This window comes from Aythya fuligula, chromosome 7 (assembly GCF_009819795.1).
Source record: "Aythya fuligula isolate bAytFul2 chromosome 7, bAytFul2.pri, whole genome shotgun sequence".
In the NCBI taxonomy this organism is placed as follows: domain Eukaryota; kingdom Metazoa; phylum Chordata; class Aves; order Anseriformes; family Anatidae; genus Aythya; species Aythya fuligula.
In genome coordinates, this window is record NC_045565.1 from 23,440,798 (window position 1) to 23,459,860 (window position 19,063).

The 19,063-nt window shown below is 46.6% G+C and overlaps 1 protein-coding gene across 1 annotated transcript in view; it reads right to left on the reverse strand.

Moving 5' to 3' along the window:
• LCOR (ligand dependent nuclear receptor corepressor) overlaps positions 1-18,766 on the reverse strand; it is a 50,255-nt gene extending 31,489 nt beyond the window's left edge. The window contains exon 1 of the mRNA XM_032190880.1: positions 18,668-18,766. Coding sequence (XP_032046771.1) covers positions 18,668-18,764 — 97 coding nt within the window. The 5' untranslated portion in view covers positions 18,765-18,766. The remainder of the gene's footprint in view (positions 1-18,667) is intronic.
• Between the last annotated feature and the right edge of the window lie 297 nt (positions 18,767-19,063).

A 19,063-nucleotide genomic window follows, 5' to 3' on the forward strand; every position in this document is an offset into this window, starting at 1 on the left:
TCCTTCTACTTGAAGTTGGTTGCTTGAAAGCAACGTGTGTGATCTGAACTGAGAGAAAACAGCAGTCCTGCACTTTCCGTGCACTAACTTTCTTAGTGTCACCGAATTACAGCAGAACCTCTGAATACGTTTAATAAAATCACGGGTTTCTGTTCAAGAACAACAAACTGTTACAGAGACAAACATCTGCAGGTCAGCCATCTCAAACAGAGCTTTGTTCCAGTTTTACATTCGGTATATCAATAAAGAGGTCTTTGCAGACCAGTCACTGCCTCGGGTCTGTTCAAAAATAAGGTCCCTGTTCAGGATGTTCAGCAGATCTAAAACTGATTCTTTGGTGGCAAGAAAGAAGCCAGAGAAAACACTCAGCCTTCTAAGAAACTGCCTACCACAGATCCTTTGTTCAAAACCTGAATTCAATTTTCCAGGTAATCTACACACAAAGCTTCTCCAGCCTGGCATTCCACACCACGTTGTATTGCTGAATTCAATGGAGACAGAAACACCACTAACAACTTCTATATGAAGAAACAACAGAAGCACTTCACAGGTTTGAGTGCTGCTTTGCTAGAAAAGCTTCAGCTTTTAAGATCAGGGTCACCGTCCACTTGTATTATATCCAAAGCAGCTCTTTTTGTAACTTCTCAACAGTCCTTTCAGAAAAGAATCTCATAAATGGATTTCCTAATCCATGGCTAGGAATTGCCAGCAGTACAACTGTATAAACAGCGAAGGAATTTGAAACAAACTGTGCTTCTGCGGGTTACATGCAAATCATCTGGTTCTAAAGGGCTGAGCCTGGAGCAGCACCACCAGATGCTCAGAGCTACAAAGCAGGCTGACACTTTGCAGCTACCTTCCCTTTGGGTCCTTCCTTCATCCAGAGTTCTTCATACATGAGTTTTGTTTAAGGGAGGAGCATCACACACACGTAACAAACAAAGTACAGCACTAGGAGTGAACAACAAATGGTCAACGTGCAAGAAACCTGAATAATGATTTTGTGTAAGCAGCTTACTCTCCACTGCTGTCAGTCTTATGCCTTCCATCCTCCGAAGGTTATTTCAGATAGAGCTGACATTTTTTTAAAGCATTCTTTGATACCAGAAACATCCCCATGCTCAAGGAAAAATCAGACTTCTGGAACACGTTGAGCTTCAGCAGATTTTGTAAGATTTAAATAATCAATAGCACTCAATGAAGCTCAAATTCCCTTGAGAAGCCTGTAAGCAAACATAACAAACTTGCTTTTCTCTAAAACCACAGGAATAACACCGGAAGGGTGAGCAAAGGAACTAACCACTAAAAGACAACAAGACACCAGAGTAAGCCTTACAAAACACTGCACTTCCCAAGCACAAGGTCTTCCGAGAACATCTGCCAGCAGCAGCTCCGCCAAACAACTGCAGCCTTGCCTAAGTTCATTACCCACACACGGAGCCGGGCAACAGAAGTGAAAACCTAAGCACAGAAGCTGTAAGCAGTTATTTTAAAATGCTAGCCAGGAAGATTGGTAAGAGCTTTAATGGTGGGAATTCGAGGCACATGAAGAGGGGAAGGGTCCTTTCGTTTAAAAGGGGACAAGACTGGAAGCACGTGGGAAAACTAAAGGCTGCAGGGGAACCTGAGGAATCCACAGCTGGACAACAAACACTGCCATCAGCACCCAATGCACTTCGACAAGTTAAAGAGTTGCATATAGTAGTGTTTCAATCAATAATTCAATTAAATAGTCATACTTGAATACATGAGACACTCCAAGAGGTGATCAAGTCAAAAATACATATTTTTAAGATAGCAGGTTGGTTTAATGCTGACTTCTTTATCATCAAACTGGTAATTACCCCCAGACAATTGCTTACATACCAGCAAGCATGCAGTATATTTTGCAGTAACTATACAATCACAAAACACATTTTAAAGGAAGCTGCACTACGATTTCTGCAAAAATAGCTTAGCATAGGGTTTTACTCTTCTAGACAACTGCTTCCTTACGAGTACCAGAATAATGTAACCTGTAATGCACGGATTAAAAGATAAATAAATCAGCGTACAATATTTTACATTTAATGCAAATATTTCTACAGATATTTGGCTATTTCAAGTATTTAAAAATCTCTCCTAGGCTTATATTCATTCAGTCAGAAGTCTGAAGCAGTCTTTCATAAATATCCTGAACACAGCCTAAAGATTTTATATGTTCTTGGATTAACCTACAGTTAATCTTATTAGACAAAGAGCCAAGATTTTCAAGAATGAATGCTAATGCTCTAACACTAAATAACCCTGGCTCGTTTAGAAAGCAACCCTGAAATTTTTCCTACTCCTGCACCCATCCTGAAGTCATCAATAAGCACTAGTCAGGCTGTAGAAAAACCCTCTCTACCAGCAGGCTTCTGAATATGCATAATGCCAATAAAGCTAATTACATTTCAAAAAATAATCTATGTGCAATTAAGATACTGGCAACATTTTAATGCAAAAAATTGTTTAAATATACTAACATCCTAGTCTTGGGATATCCAGTCAAGCTACGCAAAGAGATGTGTTTGTCCCTTGCATACTCCCAAATGTGGAAGTAGGATCAGAAACTGGATCTGGAAGAAAGGGTAAACAGCATGTTAGTCAATTCACAGAGGATACTACGTTCGGAGACGTTGCAAACATTAGTGAAGACAAATATGTCAATGACCTAAAGAGAAAACAAAGTTAGTTTTGAAACATACACGTCTCATGTAAAATAACTTCAAACACGCAATGGAGAGGAAACATGGGGGACAGGGGAAGAAAGAGTAAAATGAGAGAAACCCAGGAACAGCAACAGCGGACAGTCAGCTGCGTATTTGCATTGAAAAACAGTTCGGAGTTGCAGAGGCATCAAACAGAGCAGGGAAATTAAAGTTCTTTCTACAGTCTTTGAGTCAGTAACAATAGCCATTTCCTTGCACAATTGCCAGGGACTGAAAAATTCCCCTTCACTCCCAGCAAGTAGAAAGCTCTTCTCAATGGCAAATCAAGTTCTGCAGGAGGTAGGGTTTAATTTTTTTTTAAGCAAAGTTAACATACGGTTAGCATAAGCCTACGCAGCAGGTTCTTCCAGTACTTCTGCTGCTCGTGGCTTTGTGCAGAAACAGGAGGAAGCTAACAAAATGAATCCATTTTTACAGGTGCAACTCAACCTTGTATTGTTCCCATTTATTCATGTGGTCCCTGAGAAAAGAAACCTAAACAGCTAGTTCAACTCCTCGCAAAGAGAGAATAAAAACCCTTCACTTCTGCCTTAAAGTTACTTTTCTGAGAGTAATGACATCCACTCATCCGCTGGGAGCTGGCTGCACCATCCAGCTGGAGGGGCAAGCGGGAGGAGGAAACAACTGCCTCTGCCTTCAGCAAGCCTGCAAGAGATTTCCCTCTCCCCCACGCCCCAGAAGTTCAAATGCAGCAATTTAAGTAACCAGCGTGCGTCTTTGAGGATTATCGAGCCTCTGCTCTTCAGAAACGCTTCCAGGCACAAAGTATGAAACATTTATTCCACTTCATTCCCAAATAAACAGAACAGGCTAATTTTGCAGGATTTGTAACCCTCAGTAACAAGGCTTCGGAGAAGAGGCCGTGTGCTTTATACTCAGGGCAGTCCACGGATCCAAAGTGGAAAGGAAGGGAAAAAAACACCACCATAAAAGAACAAAAAAAAAAACTTTTAATAGATGCCTATTTCTGCCCGTGATGCTGCTGCATCTCAGCACAAGCTCTAGCACGGAGGCCTGCACTTCAGTTTGCACATGGCCACAGCAAAACAGGAGGTGCAGGTTTTCTCCTTCCTCCTCCTGACAACTGCTGAGCTAAGGGATTTCTGAAAGAAGTCACCCTGTGGCACCCTACACCTTCTGCTTGTGGTGTGCTGGCAAGAACAAAGAACCGATCCCTACCAGTTTTTCTCATCTTTGACAGACTGGTCAGTCCTGCGTGTTTCAGCCGAGTTTCCCACAGCACATTCCCAGGCATCCCCCGAGCCAACCCCAGATGAAACGCAGCTTTTTAAAACGTTACAGCACTGCCTTTAAGTAGCTGAAGTCGTAGAGCCAGCACAGATCTGAGAACCACGTGGAAGAACTCAGCATTTCAGGAAGATGCAAGGCTTTGGACGCGACAAAAGTCTTTTCTTTTGCACACGGGGGCATGGGCAAAGCACCTCTGATGTCCCTTTTGAAGGGGTCAGTGCCAGCAGGAGATAAAGCTCATGGAGGCAACCTCCAGTCAAGCCTCTGGATTCAAAGCACAGCCTCTTGAGCATCCTTTCAGCAGTAACAGCAGGTTTCACAGCCCTGCCCTACCCCTCCTTACCATCTCTGTACCACCTCAGCTCTGCTTGTGCAGGTTGAGGAGACTGCATAAGGACGAGTGATCCCTCCCCTTTAAAAAAGGAAAGCAAACCTCTGCAGGTTCACCTCACATAAAAACAGCTGTTCAGGGTTAAACTATCCCAGTAGTTTACTCCTGTTTGGAACCAAAGCCCTAAATGCTGTGGAAATGCCAAATCCCTGCAGCAGGAGCCCTGATGACCATGCATCCTGGCTGGCTGACCACACAAAGCCCAGCCCAAGCCTCCCTGACTCCGACGCTTTGTGATCAGCCCAAGCATCCTCTGAGGCCGGGGCTGTTTCTCAGGGAAAAAGGAAGATACGAAACTATAACAAGAATGATGCTCAGCAGCCTGGTGTAACGCGGGGTCCACCTGTATTGGAACTACCCTCAGGAGGCTTCCATGGTTAGAGATCTACCATCCTTGCAGTCTGGGGAGGACACTGACCCTAAAGAGCCTGATTCTGCACCAATCCATCTCTCTAACTTAGATCATCAACCTAAAGGTTTATGTCCTGGCAGTGTCTGTTGCTATTTCCATAAAACCTAAATATGCAAATCACCCAAACAGGTAAGCAAAACCCCTCCCTTTCAGCTAACATTAAAAGCGTGTTAATTCCCCTCCTTTTGGGTTAGAGTCAAGATTACCATTATTCGGTAGGAATTTCTCGTTTCAGGCTGCTCTGAGCCCCTATAAGGGCATACACAGTGAGAATTCAGCTGGTTTGATCTCTAGAAGGCACCTTCTGTTGACAGCAACTAATGATGATTCTAATGTCTCCATTATAATGTCAGTTTATCTGTAATTTTCTGTTAATTGTATTAAAATTAACGCACTGGATAAAAGATTTATCTACTCACTGGAGACATAGTGCAGCTCAAGGTACGCTCACCAGCAAGGCAGCATCAAGAGCACAACCAGGCTTGCCTAATTCAAGTGCTTTAGAGGAGGGAGAAAAAGATAAATCAAGACCAGCAAAATAAACGTGCACAAGATACGTTGTGTAAGCTGCTGACCATGAGAAGACTACTCAAAATTCCACAACTGGCTTCTCTGAAGTTACTAGAGGACGGATTACTGCAAACTGAAGGTTACTGTTAGGAGGAACCCCACCCCGCAGCACGTCCTCAGTGTTTTGAAGCTACGATTACTGATTACCTGGCACTTTAATCCGTGACAAATCCACCTCTCCACTGACAGGGTTGATCCCACTCATCCCCTCCACCCCCCAGATGCTCGCTCGCTTTGCATTTGCACGGCAACACGAGGAGATGGGTCGGGGACCAGCCAACACACCCCGCACAGCGCGAGGGCACCGGCACGGAGAGGGGGAGCCTGGCTGCAGCACCTCCAGTTTACACCGGGACAAGAACTGCTCCTTAACCATGAGCTGGGGTTTTTCGTGAAAATCCACTTCTCCTGACTACATCCTATTTCCCTGTGGTAGAACAAAGGCCTTTCCTGAAGGATTTTCTGTACTGGGCAGTGTTAAACATCTGTGAGCTCCCATACTGCTTAAATAACGTAAAATTGGGGTTTGTCAGAGATTAGCATCCGAGCTACTACCCAAACCTGGAGCTACGATGAACGCAATGCACATTTTCACAGCTCAGCAAAGGCTGTAGGTGGACTCGCAGTTTCTTTAAAATCACGCCGAAATGCATTATTGCAGTGTAGTGCAGGATGACTCAGGTCCCTCTCCCGTCATTAAAAGGAGAGGAAAAAAAAGTTGTACCAATTCTTCTTGTAGCACCTTCTACACACATCAGACATTAAGTTTAGGATATACCAGCTTGAATCGGTAAATTCTGATTCTTTTTTCCACTACAACAATGATTTTACACAGAATAATTTCATGTCTTTTCAAAAATCTGTCTCACTACCGAATTGCTTAAATTGCTGTGATGCAATAGTTAAAAATTGGATAACCTGATGTTTAACTTCATTCTGGAAAAATAACAACTCACGGCACAAAAGCCAACAGTGGGTTCTATCAAGTGATGTTGAGGATTATTTGCTGATGCAGGTTTCCTGAAAAAAAGGGTTCTCTGATGCATGTTGTCTAGGCAAATCTCTTCAGTTCATGACTTAAGGGTTAGGACCGCATACTTTTACAACAGCTTTTGCCCAGGTTATTTCTAGTGCTTTGTACGCTAAAGCAAACCAACCAAACAGCAACACCACCACAAATACACCACAGAACCTGTCTACCTTCCCTCACCAGTCTTTCCCTAAACTCTGTCCCCCAAATTTTATGCTAAAAATTTAATAAGCAGCAGCTTCAGAAGGACTTACTCCCTTACCCCTCATGGGAAGACAGCAGTTGCTTACCTGAAACTGTTTTGCATCTAGAGTGTGAACTATTTTGTCTCTCTCTCAAAAATGCTTTAAGATTTATCTGGAAGGCTATCGGAGTTCAGTACTTCACAATGAAATATCCATGACCGCCCCTCAGGCAACCTTGAAGTTTGGTTATGTTTAGCCCCATCCCACAAGGAAAAAGAATGAAAAAAAAAAAAAAAAACAACCCACACTGCTAGAAACATCTATTTAAAGCTTTATTTTTCAGCAAAATCTATTTTGTTGCTCTGGTTGGCCTTGCCTTTTTTCTCGTCTCTGGGTTTCGCAGAAACACCTCTCAGCTAACTAGCTATGCCACTCAGTATGGTGCTGACAGCCCACTTAGTCCAGAAGCAGAACAACAAAATCCTTTGGTCTCCTTGTTTTAGAGACACCTTTACATTCCCTCAGGGGATTCAAGCAAGGCGAGTAATTATACAGCTATTAAACCGTATCTTCTCCTTTTCTAAAAAGCATTCTTCGCAAAGCTTTAGCTTTATGCTAAACCTGGACTTCGGAAAGAGACCTGGTTTTAGAGAGCTATTCACCTTCCTTCACCGGCTCCTAGAGGAAAGGCTCGGGGCTGTTTCAAGGCTCTGATGTCCCGTTATCTCACATTCAGCTGGCTGTCCACCTCCCCTCGGGCTGAGCCAACGGGGAGGAGCCACCTGAGCAGCAGAATGCATCACCAAGGAGATTCCAAGTCTGCAGACAAGCATTCGGCATGTTCTCTCCAAAAACGACAGCAAGCTTACGACTTCGGTGAGGCCACTGGAAGCGGAAGATCTGCTGCACCGAGCCACGGGCTGCTCCTGAAGATCACCAGGCATCGCTCACAGGGACTGCCCCAGGCACTGTGGGGTCCCAGGCACCCAGCCCAGCCTAGCCCAGGCCCCTCACTAACGCCTGGGCTTCACTAACCTGCCTTTGGGACCCAGATGGCAAGCAGAGCCAGAACCACGGGTGGCAAACCACGCTGTTCGGAGCGAGAGCTGTTATTTTTAAAAGAAAGCCCTGACAAGACTCTCCAAACTATGCTATAAATTCCAACACACGACTGTGAGCCTGCCAGTACAAACCAGCTCCGAAATTAGCTCTGTGCGCTGCTTGTGGACAGAGCCACGAAAAGCCTTCGAGGCAGCACCATGGCAAGCTCAGAGCCAAGACCTGTCTGCTTCAAAGATGAGATCAGGAGCCATCCCTCCTTTCTTCCCCCAGACAGAGCATGGAAAACCATTCCTCATCCCTCCCAGCCAGACAAAGCCCTCCATGGTTCAGTTACGAGGTGAAGGACAGACAGGAAAGGATCTCAAGCAGGTTTTAGGGTTAGGATGCTGAAATGCCCAAGAGCACAATAATCGGGAGAGGCTCATTTCTTGGGAGGGAGCATCTTCACATTGTTTTTCAAAGTAGGTTTAGCCGTTTCAGTCCTGAAGAACCCAAATGAAAAGTTTCCAAATATAACTGCTTACTTTCTGAAGTTTGTGAGGTGTCATCACAAGTGCATTTAGCTGCTAAAGTTCATCAACATGCCAGTAAGTATAGACCAACAAAGCTGTGATTGACTTCTCCCCACATGCCTTCCCCTCCACCATCTCCCATCACGTATAAGCTGCATAAGGCATCTCCCATCCTGGTAGTCCCTGGGATACCAGGGGTTGAGAAAACATGAATCCCTCTGCGTTCTTCTTATTTGGAGCAGAGAATTCAGTTCAAAGTACAAACAGCAGGAAGATCTGAATTCAAGATGAGTCACAGGCCAGCAGCTGATTTAGGAACAAGAACCAATCTGTTTGCTACAGCCAAGGAGCGCAGCCTCCGTAGCAAAGTGGACTACAGGTCTGCAACATCTTTAACTTATGAAGTCAATTTTTAATCTAATTTGAAACTGAGTAACTTGCGGAGCAGAGTAACCTCTGAACTCTATATTCAATTTTGTACTGCGATTGCACTCAGTCTGTGACCTCTGCTTCGGTTCTGGTAAAACAGAGCGAGCTACAAGAGTGGCTGGGACGAGTGCTACCTGGGCTCTGACGCCCAGAAGAGCGATGCACCAAGCGACTATCACTGCCTACTGTCCTTCCCATACCTGGATCATCTTTTAGTCATTAAAATAAATAAAATGGATTGCCTTTCTGGTCTTCAGGGCATCAATCTGTTGTTTCAGGGTATGTGCCAGCGCTCGGCACTGACATCAGTTCATGCTGATAACCACGTACTCAAGGTTCCCTTCACAACCTCAGGGGAGTGGTAAGGAAATCTTCAGATCCAACACAAACTCGGTAGCAGGTGTTTGGCCTTCACGGCAAGGTTCTTGAAGAGAAAAAAAAGAGACCTGAATGCAGGGAGTGAGGCACTTAAAACAGACTTACTTGATGCCATTTGAACCTTTTTCCAGAAATTAGCTTTCAAGCTGAAGCCTCCCAGGGCTAGTCTCTTCTGCAGTATCTTTTTTTTTTTTTTTTTTTTTAATAAAAATATACTCTTAAGTAGGTAGGTATGAAAAGAGAAGGGAAAAGAAAAATCCAATCCTTATCTAATAGCTGTCTAAATATCATCTTGTACTCCTTAACACCTACAGCCACTTTGGAAAAGAAAACAGCCTTTGTTTACAAATCATTTAGAGCAGTAATTTTCTAACTGTGGGCTCCTGAAAAGCGTAAAGACCCCACGCAATTTAAACTCCTGGCAATAGGCTTGTTTTTCCACCGTTGTTTCTTGCCAACTCCAGGTTGGAAAAAAAACAAAAAATAAAAAAAATAAAAAAATCACTGATCTAAGAGAGCCCTGGTAAAACAAAGTTCCTCTCTCAACAGTTCAGGCTTGTTCAAGAGATAAACACAGCATTCCTGTCAAATTCAAGTGTGCATACCCAAAATGGACCTCAGCCTGGCCTGTCTCAACCGCACACTGAAGTCATCCGCTCCCAACTCACTGCACATCGCTCACGGAAAACTGCAGAGGCAAAATCGAGTGCACAGTTCATGTGAAAAGTTCTCAGAAATACTGTAAGATACAAGAACTGGGTTCTCAGAGCATCTCACCGTGCAGTTCCAGAAGATTTCAGTTTTATTACATTGTGTGAGTGCATAACGAAGGCAGGAAAGCGTAAGGAAAAAAGTGTGCAGACAATAGGTAAGCATTTAGTCAGAAAAAATAACTTCCTATTACACTTGCTGTAATTTTGTCCCCCAAGTCACAATAACCTACATATTCACGGGAAACGTTTTCAGGAAAAAAATTACCTCCCCACCCCCAAAAGACTTTGACACTTCGTTTTCACAAAGGCTCAGAACAGGTCCTACACAACGCATCCTGAAGCACAGATACTCGTCTAAACCCGCACACAGCCAACATTTCACGCTTAGTTCTTCCCTCTGCACTTGGGAGTTCTTCAGTCGGTCTTGTAATATTCTGAAAGACAGTAAGCTACAGATGAACGTAGATGAATGACAGCCACCGAGGTCAGTGAAACGCTCCCCTTGCAGCTCGACACGAGCACAACTTCTCCAAAGGGCTCCTAGAGCCAGCAAGGGGCACTTCACTTGCTGCACGGTGAGGTCAATTAGATTGAGAAACTATCATCCAGAGAAAACCGTGGATGCTTTTTCTAAAAGAAGTTGCCCTTGCTGCCTCAATCTCATACTCAAGTTCTCCCTAAATGAATTTAAAATACTAAACAAGAAACAAGGGATAAGGTAGCTACATCCCTCCTTTTCTACAGGCTGTACGTGGATTCACTGCTTTAAGAAGATTGATTTTAAGTTTCCTTAGGTCAAAAAGGGAAATTATTTCCATGCACTTCTGTTCTCTTGATTTTGCAGAATAAAATGGAAGTTATTAGGTGTCCACCTCCGCAAAAACTTCTTCACACAAAGGAGACGATGGCACATTTTCAGAAACGCACCAAGAGATCAGGATGAAGCATCGCCTAGAAAGCCGCTTTCATCGCTTTTGCCATCATTATGAATCCTAACCCAGAAGACAACCCAACTTGAGGCAATGTCTGCTGTCTCACCTACCTCCAGCTCGTTCAGGAAAGTGACAAGATAACTACCAAATAAATGAGTGCACTAAGAGAAGGGCAAAATCTGAGGTAAAGTCACTCTGCTGTGAGCATTTAAACAAAGCTAGGAAGGTCTAATCACAACCCGTTCTGTGTATCCCAATATATTTGAGAAGCCCAAATCTGCAGGACACAAGGCACAGGCTAGGAAAGGGCTCTTCTGGCCACGAGCCCCCCTCTGAAGCGTACCAGCACATTGCTCTGACTAACCTGAGGCTGTCCCATGACAAAGTTTTAAGCAGTTCCCTGTACAACAGCCAACAAGAGGCTGCTGCACGTGATCGGCCCCAACACCACGGCGTGCTGAGGAGAGCAGGGTGAGGAGCATCAGTGCGCTGTGCTGGCCTGGGGGGAGCATTGCAAGGAATTGCAGGCTGTGGGGTGAAACTTTCACATCCCTTTGTTAATATAGCCAAAGAGAAATCAAGAAGTGAAGAACCGTGTAGCCAGACTACCTGTTCCTCTTCCTACCCTGTCAGTTACTCCACTTCTGAAACACGAGCACCGCCAGCCTGCCCCAACAGCAGCTGAGGTGGGAGGAAGGCCACTTGTGACACACTGACCTTTGCAATCCTCCAGCTAGATATCAAGATGCCCACACTAAGACGTTACAAAAAAAAAAATGTTCAAAGAGAACCAGGAAATTTTTCATTAGTAAACTCAACTCAAGAGTTAAGATTGCCTGGTGGCCTCTGATGTCTTTCCACGCTGCTGGATTCAGCTTCTGAAAGCTTCCTTTGTTAATGAATACTAGGCTCTTGTCCAGTCCTCTTTTCTCCCCCTCTTCTCCCTCCCATAAAATATCATGGTCCTCAGGGCATAAGGAGCATCCTTTGTCTCCCTGCAAGTCTTCCCTGTGCAGCCACTTTGCTGCTGCTTCGAGAAAATGCAACAGGAGTACCATCTTTTCTCTTCTCTGTGAGAGTGGAAAAATTAAATGGAGACATCGTCTAATAGCAATTTTACTACAGAAGAAGTGATGTCCTGCAGAAATGTTGAAACACCATAACCTCCACTTCATCCCTGACGTGCAGGCAGCGCTGATGTGTAACTTAAATCTCCCACTCAGCTTCGAGAGCTGAATTTCTGTCAACTCGCCATGAAAGAGAACATGCCGCTACTACACAGCACGGAAGATGGACTAAATCTGAGCTAAAAGGTAAGTGCTTTGAAGGCAAACAAACAACAACAACAAAAACCACGAGAACAGCACATCCTTCTTCAAGAGAAAAGGAAAGAAGCTGAAGCTCTTTTTTCCCCCAAAAGAAGCTGAGGCCACATGGATGTATCCTGTAACCCACAGGACTTCGAAGAAACATGCATGAAGCAGGTTTCCTGCTCCTGTAGGCACACACAATGCACATAGAAGTTAGCAGCTACTCACTGAAAGGCAGCAGAAATGCATACGTGTGTGACAACACCAGTCAAACAGCCTCAGCTCTTCATTCTCCACCTCTCCATCCCCTGTACATGTTGTGGGGGGAAAAAACCAACCGATTGCTTTCCAGCCAGGTCTAGGCAAGGCACCGATTCACCAGGCAGCCACACAAGCTGTGTGGGCACAGAGGGGACTATTTAAGCCAGCGCAGACAGCACTGCTGTCAGCCATAACCACTGCCTGTACTGCAGTTACAAGACAGAAGATGAAAATCAAAAACCTCACTGGTGCTGGAAGAGGCCATCCTGTTCTCTGCTCCGCTTCCCTTCAGCCCATGGATGCGATTCCATCCGATGCTTCAGATGAGCTCCTCTGCTCACCTCATGCCTGGATGAGAGGATTCAAGATACCACGTGCCACCAGACGACTGGCTGCTTTTGCAGAGTTTTCTGTCCATTTTAGGAAAACAAGCACTGCCAGCCCTTCCAGCAAGGGGCAGAACCTAGATTGGCCCTGACCTTCCCATCCAACCTCATCCTCAGAAAATCCTGAAGTCCTTGTATTCATCAGAGAATTAGGAGGAGCCATCAAGTAACCTTGCAGAACCAAGGCTTCATATTCCACCTGGGAACATGAATGCACAGTAGGGTGAGGTGGAGAATTGGAAAGTCCCATATAAAACACTGCAGCCGTGTCCTAGCCACACCAAACCAGAATGAGATGGCTACCCCTCCTTAACCCTGTTAAATGTTTGCCTTTCTAGACCTTTGCCTAAACTGACCTTTAGTAAGTTTTCTCTTTGGTATTTTACGCTAGCCACTAAAGAACACAAGTTCTCAGACAAAAACCACATGACAGGACTTGCCTGAAAGTAGACAGCCTCAGATGGCAGAGCATTAAGACATTTAAGTACTGTGCAATAAGGATTTAGACAACTGAGCACAAGAGCAGGGATTTTGTACCATCCATCCTTAATTAAAGTGCACTTGTTGTATTTCTGTACCTAACTGTATTTACATTAACAGCAATATATGGCACAAACTGCCAAAAACGGCTTGGAGAAATTAAGAAGCCCTACAGGTACTCTTTTTAAATGGTGCCATCACCTCAAAATTGGAGATCTGTAGAATCCATCTACGTATTCATATACAAATTCTACAGAGCCTTTACCTACATGGATTTGGACTATTTGCTGCACGCGCAGCCTGGATTATTGTAATTCATTTTGAGTGCTATGAAAAGTGGATGAACTCTAACGTCGTCAGCTCTTAGTTAAAAATTAAGTCAAAAAAACGTTCAGCCTGCAGGAAGCGTAGCGTCCCAAGAAGGAAACCTCCCACCCTGCAGCGACAGCTATTACTTTGTACAAGTTAAAATAGATTTGCTTTGAAATGCCAAACAACCCCGGTGATTTGGCCTAATCCAAAATTTCATCTCGCACCCATCCGAAGAACGCAGAGCGATGATCGAGGTTGTTGAGCACGCTTTTGTTCGGTTGGTCCCATCCCTAGCAGGGTTCTCTCCATTTGCAAGCAGAGAAACGAGTGATTTTAAGGGATTTGTGGAGAATACCGGAGCTATCTGAAACACATCTAGATGCGTCCCCCGCAGTTCAACTTCTACTACTGTTCTTCAGATGCCTACCACCCTTCCGTGCACATTTAAAGTAAAGCTAAATATCAAGCTGTAAATTTCATTCCTTACAACTAAAGATTTTTAAGTGACAGCTGCCTCAATTTTTTTTCCAGGCATAACTGTCATAAAAGGGTAATTCTCCCTCCCTGCATTCGTGCTGCCAACAGACAAAAATGTGTCTAGACCAGATCTTCTCGAACAAGCCTTTAGCTACCAGCAAGTTGCTGTACGACAGATTTATATTAATACAAAGCGCCTCAATCGCTCAGGTTGGAAGGGACCTTGAAGAGAGATGATCTTTAACTCACAAGCTGCATCTACGTTGTATGCAGGAGGAGATAAGGCCAATAGTACCACCTGCACGTTTACTGGGGGCATGGGGACAGAAACCAGCTTAGAATAGCTCTATATTTAAACTTTTACTTCAGCCCAGTTTCTGCTAACTTGTTTTTTTATTACTGTTTTCCATCACCATCAGGGCTAGAATGACCTTTCTTATTTTGGATCAAAGAAATACGATCTGCCCTTTGAACTAGAACTATGCTAAAGACTTGGAGATTCAAGCCTGCTTCTAAAACAATGAGATAACGTGGCTAACTGTTCCATATTTTGGAAGCAGCAGCTTACTCATATCAGCTGTAATACAGGCTGGAACTAACCCAAGTAATCATCAAGATAAGAAAATGCAATAAAGATTTCAGAATTATTCCCTGTTATACACCTTCTCTTGATTAATATTAACTTCTAATACTTCCTGTTGTCTCATATTTCTTCCACGGAATCCACACTTTAGCCCTAAGTACCTGAAGTCGTGGAAGACCACCACCATTCAACAAATCAGCATAAGGATCAAGAACCTGGGTCACGGGATTTCACCAGCAGCGATTGCTTGGAACAAGTAAACATCTAAATGGGAATTGTTTAGCTGATTTTACTTCTGGGCTGCCAAAATAAGCTGAAGTAATCTCCGAATGAAACACTGACAGAGCCCAGGGTTGGAAAGCTGTTGTGGATTTTACAGGTTTCCCTTTTTGATCATTTTGTTCCAAAATCACGATCGCTGCTGAAGGAAACTAATACATTGCCTTTCTCCCTCCCCCCAGGGGAAGTTCTGGTTCAGTCAGGGAGTCTCTGAGAGTGCTGCTAATATTTAACAACGGGCCAGGCATCACCAGCTAGTAGAAACGCATGCGATCACCTGAAACTATCAGTCTAGTAAGCACGCGGCACCGCAATGCTAGTACTGCCTGCGTAAAAGCAGTTTCAGGGATCTGTGGGCTCTCTTCCCTTTAAACTCCATTTCTTATCTGATCTCACTAACCATTTCCAACTCAGCGAGTCACTGAAGCCTGGGAGAGATGAATAGACAAATGTTGAAATAAATACATACAAATTGTATTACGAAAAACCCACAGCCACCCACATTCATCGCTAGGCACCTGCTTTTGGCCACTAAGAAAGATGCTAGCCCTCGAGATTGGCACAGGGAGCACTTGTATCAGCATCAAACAGTTATCATCTAGCAAATCGTGCCTCTAGAATCAAAGTACTATGGGTGCATCAAGACACTGCTCACCCCTCCTGCACTGCCTACGCTGTGGTTCAACAACCCACTACGCTGTGCTGTGAGAAGAGCTGAGAAGCCCTTCACCACACTTCCCTCCACCTCTGGGCACAGCACGTTGCTCCCTCCATTGCATCACTGCAGCAGCAGAACTGTTTGTGGACTTGTTCCTCACCAGCTGTCCCATCCCTCGCCTTAAGAAAAGGGAAAACTGGGCTTGAAATGCATGGCGAGGACAGGTTTAAGCCAGATCAGCTTTCTGAGCTACCTCCCACAAAAACCATGCTGGCACAACCAAAGATGCAACTGCGTGACAGCTGAGGATGATCTGCATCTCCTGCTGCGTTCTCACTCACCCTTCCATCAGCCATGCATTCTCGCCCTCTCCTGTGTGCTAGCACTGCTGCTTGCTGGACCCCACAGTGAGCCAGTGCAGAGAGCTAGACTAGCAGAGAATGCTTCTACTTCCCCCAAAAGGATGACAATTTCTGCTGGCACAGCTCCCCTGCATTGGCTCACTGTGGGCAAGGGCTGTCCTGCAGTCCTGCTGTGGTTTTGCTCCCCTTGGGAACACGAGCGTAGTTTGACAAACTGTCATGAAGCCACAGCCCAGCCTATTGCAGAAACAAGAGGGAAAAGTGAATTACTTAAGCCATTTTTATTGCCAAATGCACTAGTTCAAACCACAGGCTTCATGTTTTCTGACTACTGCACTGTGTGCAATTAGCAGGACTTTCCAGGGAATGCTGCTAACACAGAGAATCCCACACACCTCAGGTTTACTGTCAGAACTAAATACAAATAGGTATTTCTGACATAACAGGAATTGTCCCATACTCTACTTCCCCATATTTACCTTTCAATATTTTTTAGAGGAACAAATTCTTAAGACCTCTAAAAACAGATGACACAAAAAACAACGTTCCCTCATTTAACAGCTCGACTTCCAAGCCTCCAGGAACACCATCAAGCCACTTAAGACAAAGTGGTATTTGGAGCAAGGAGTTAAGATAACAGTATAATTCCTGCTGATATCCTGGACTAGTGCAATAAGCCTTCAATAATTCTGGGAAAAAAATTCAGAAACAAAAATGGGTAACAATTAACACACTTATACGACCTAACAATTTATGCAAGATTCATACTAGGAATAGGGCAGGTCCCAAGACCTCATAAAGCTGATCAATTTGAGGTTGAAACTATTTACGACACGGTGCCATCAAGATAAAAAGTCTCATAGCACTGTTAAACTTTGGACTTCATTTTATTAAAAATGTTTTTGTACTTTACCTCCAAAAAATCCCGGTCAACTCTGTGCTTAACAGCTCTCAGGGTACCTTTTGTTAAACACACAGGCACAGAGGGACTTCCACAGAGTGAAATCCTTCAGAGACAGAAATTATATCAAATAATTTGGAGGAAGGGATAGAGGAGAGAGCAACCCCCCGGGAGCTGGTTATTTAAATGGCTTTAGGGAGTGGATCGGGGTGTGTATGAATGATGGAGGGAGGGTATTTGTTTTAAGTTCTAGCGCTTCGGGTTGCTAAGAACTTTAATAACGTAGCATTTTCCTCAAGTCTGAAGGTTACACAAACTTCTCTAGCTACCCACGATTTTCCCAAATAGCAGCCTAATGAGCAAATAATTCTTGCGTTTCACTCCAGCCCGAGACCTCCAACAGCAGCTCTGAAACTGTCATTTTTTTCCCCCTTCACTCCTCGTGGCTAGGCTCTGAGCAGCAGGACAGCAGCGCTGGAGGATCCCAGGATCCCAGGACCCGAGCACAAAGCAGCAGGGACGGAAGGGAAGATGAGATGACACGCTGCAAGCAGGGAGGGCAGAAAGGACTAGAACAGGTGATCCCCAGCAGGCAAGGTAAGAGGAGACGTGAAAAGGAGACAGAATTAAAATAAATCCAGCTCACGTAGAGACGGAAGCCGACAAGACGCTGCTAACAGAGCAACGCTAGCAGCTAGAAGCAGAATTAAACCGCATAAACTGGGTCTAGAAACATCGACAACCAGTTGGAAAGAAAAGCCAGCGCCTTCACGTGAAGGGGCCGTTTCTCTGCAATGCATTGCCCTTGAATTGCTTTCTGCTCAAAACCAGCTAATTGCTGGCATTCACCTGGAGCTAACCAGCATCCCTCGCACACATCTGCATCACACCCCCTAACGCGCTTAGCTGTGGCCAGGAGCCGACCCAGCAGCGCTCACAACTCCTGCTGCCACCCAAAACGGCGTCCTCAATCCCCGACAACGACCCGGGATGCTGAGCTAACCGCCAGTAAGAGGTTTAACTCTGCGCACAAGGCACTGAAGTGAATCTGCGAGCGTTATTCCCGATTACCTACGCCGAGCAGCCCCCGGCAGCTTAGGGCCGTATTTACATATTTAAAAATAAAACCAGGCTCGGGGCTGGGGTCGAGGGAGGCCAGGGGAGGAGAGGCACGGCGTGGGAGATGGCTGGGGCCGTGGGGCCGTGGCTGTTGTCAGACCCACCTTGCACCTACGGGATGCCCGGCCTAGCGCCGGTGCCCCGCCACCCGCGGGCAAGGCCTCGGCTTCTCGCTGGGGAGGAAGAAAAAAGGAAAAAAAAAATAGAAAATAAAAGGGCGAGAGAGCTCTTGTTTGGAACGGAGAAAGTTGGCGCAGCGCAGGGGCCGTCGGCAGGCTCCTCGGTTTTGTTTTGTTTTTTTTCCCCTCTAGAAAAATAAATAAAGGCGAACGCCCGGGTGGCGGGGAGCCCTGCTAACAACAGAGGCGCACAGGAGAGAGAGGGGAGAGGGGGGGGGGGGAAAATGGTAAATAAAGGGAGAAAAATAATAAAATAAATTAAAAAAAATAAAGGAAAAGGGAAGCACGCATCCTTCCAGCCTCCGACCCACAACTTTCCCGGTGCCCCCCCCACCCCCTCGCCCCCCCCTTTCCCCCCCCACCCTCTCGGTGCCGCCTCACGGTGGGCCCTGGGGGGGGTGGGGGGAGGTTGGGGGGGGGCCGGGCGGTGACAGGCGGGCGAGGCCCGGCCCTGAGCAAGTTTTGAAGGGGCCGCGGGCCGGGCCGGGCGCTGACAGGGGCCGCACAAAAGGGCAGGACCCCCGGCCCCGCTCCCTCCCCGCCGACAAAGGGCGGGGCACGGCCCGGGCCGGGCCTCACGGCGGCGGCGGCGGGAGGGGATGAGGTGAGGAGGGGAGGAGGGGGGGGGGGGGCGGTCCCGCAGGCCGCGGAGCCTCCCCGGTGGAGCCTCTCTCTCCCCTCCCGCCGCCTCCACCGGCTCCGTAGGGCCCGGGCCCGGCCTCCCCGTCGCGCCGCCGTCCCTCACCTACACAGTGAATGAGCTTGTGTCGCCACGAATCGAGCTGGTGGCGGACGCCGCGCCTCTCGATGGAGCACTGCTGCCGCCCGCACGGGCTCGCCATCTTCTGGGCGGCGGGGCCGGGGGCGGGGGTTGGGGGTGGGGGCGGCGGCGGCGGCGGCGGCGGGCACGGCCGTGTGAGGAGAGGAGAGGGGGGGGGGGGGCCGGGACGGGAAGGAAGGGCCGCGCGCCCGCGCCGAGCCACGCCCACCGCGGCCCCGCCCCGCCCCGCCCCGCTCCGCCCCGCTCCGCCCCGCCGGGCCGCGCCACGCAGGCGCCGCCCGCCCCGCCCCGCCCCGCGTCCCGCCCCGCCGCCGCCCCGCCGCCGCCGCCGCGCGCCTGCGCAGTGCTGCCCGCTCGCAT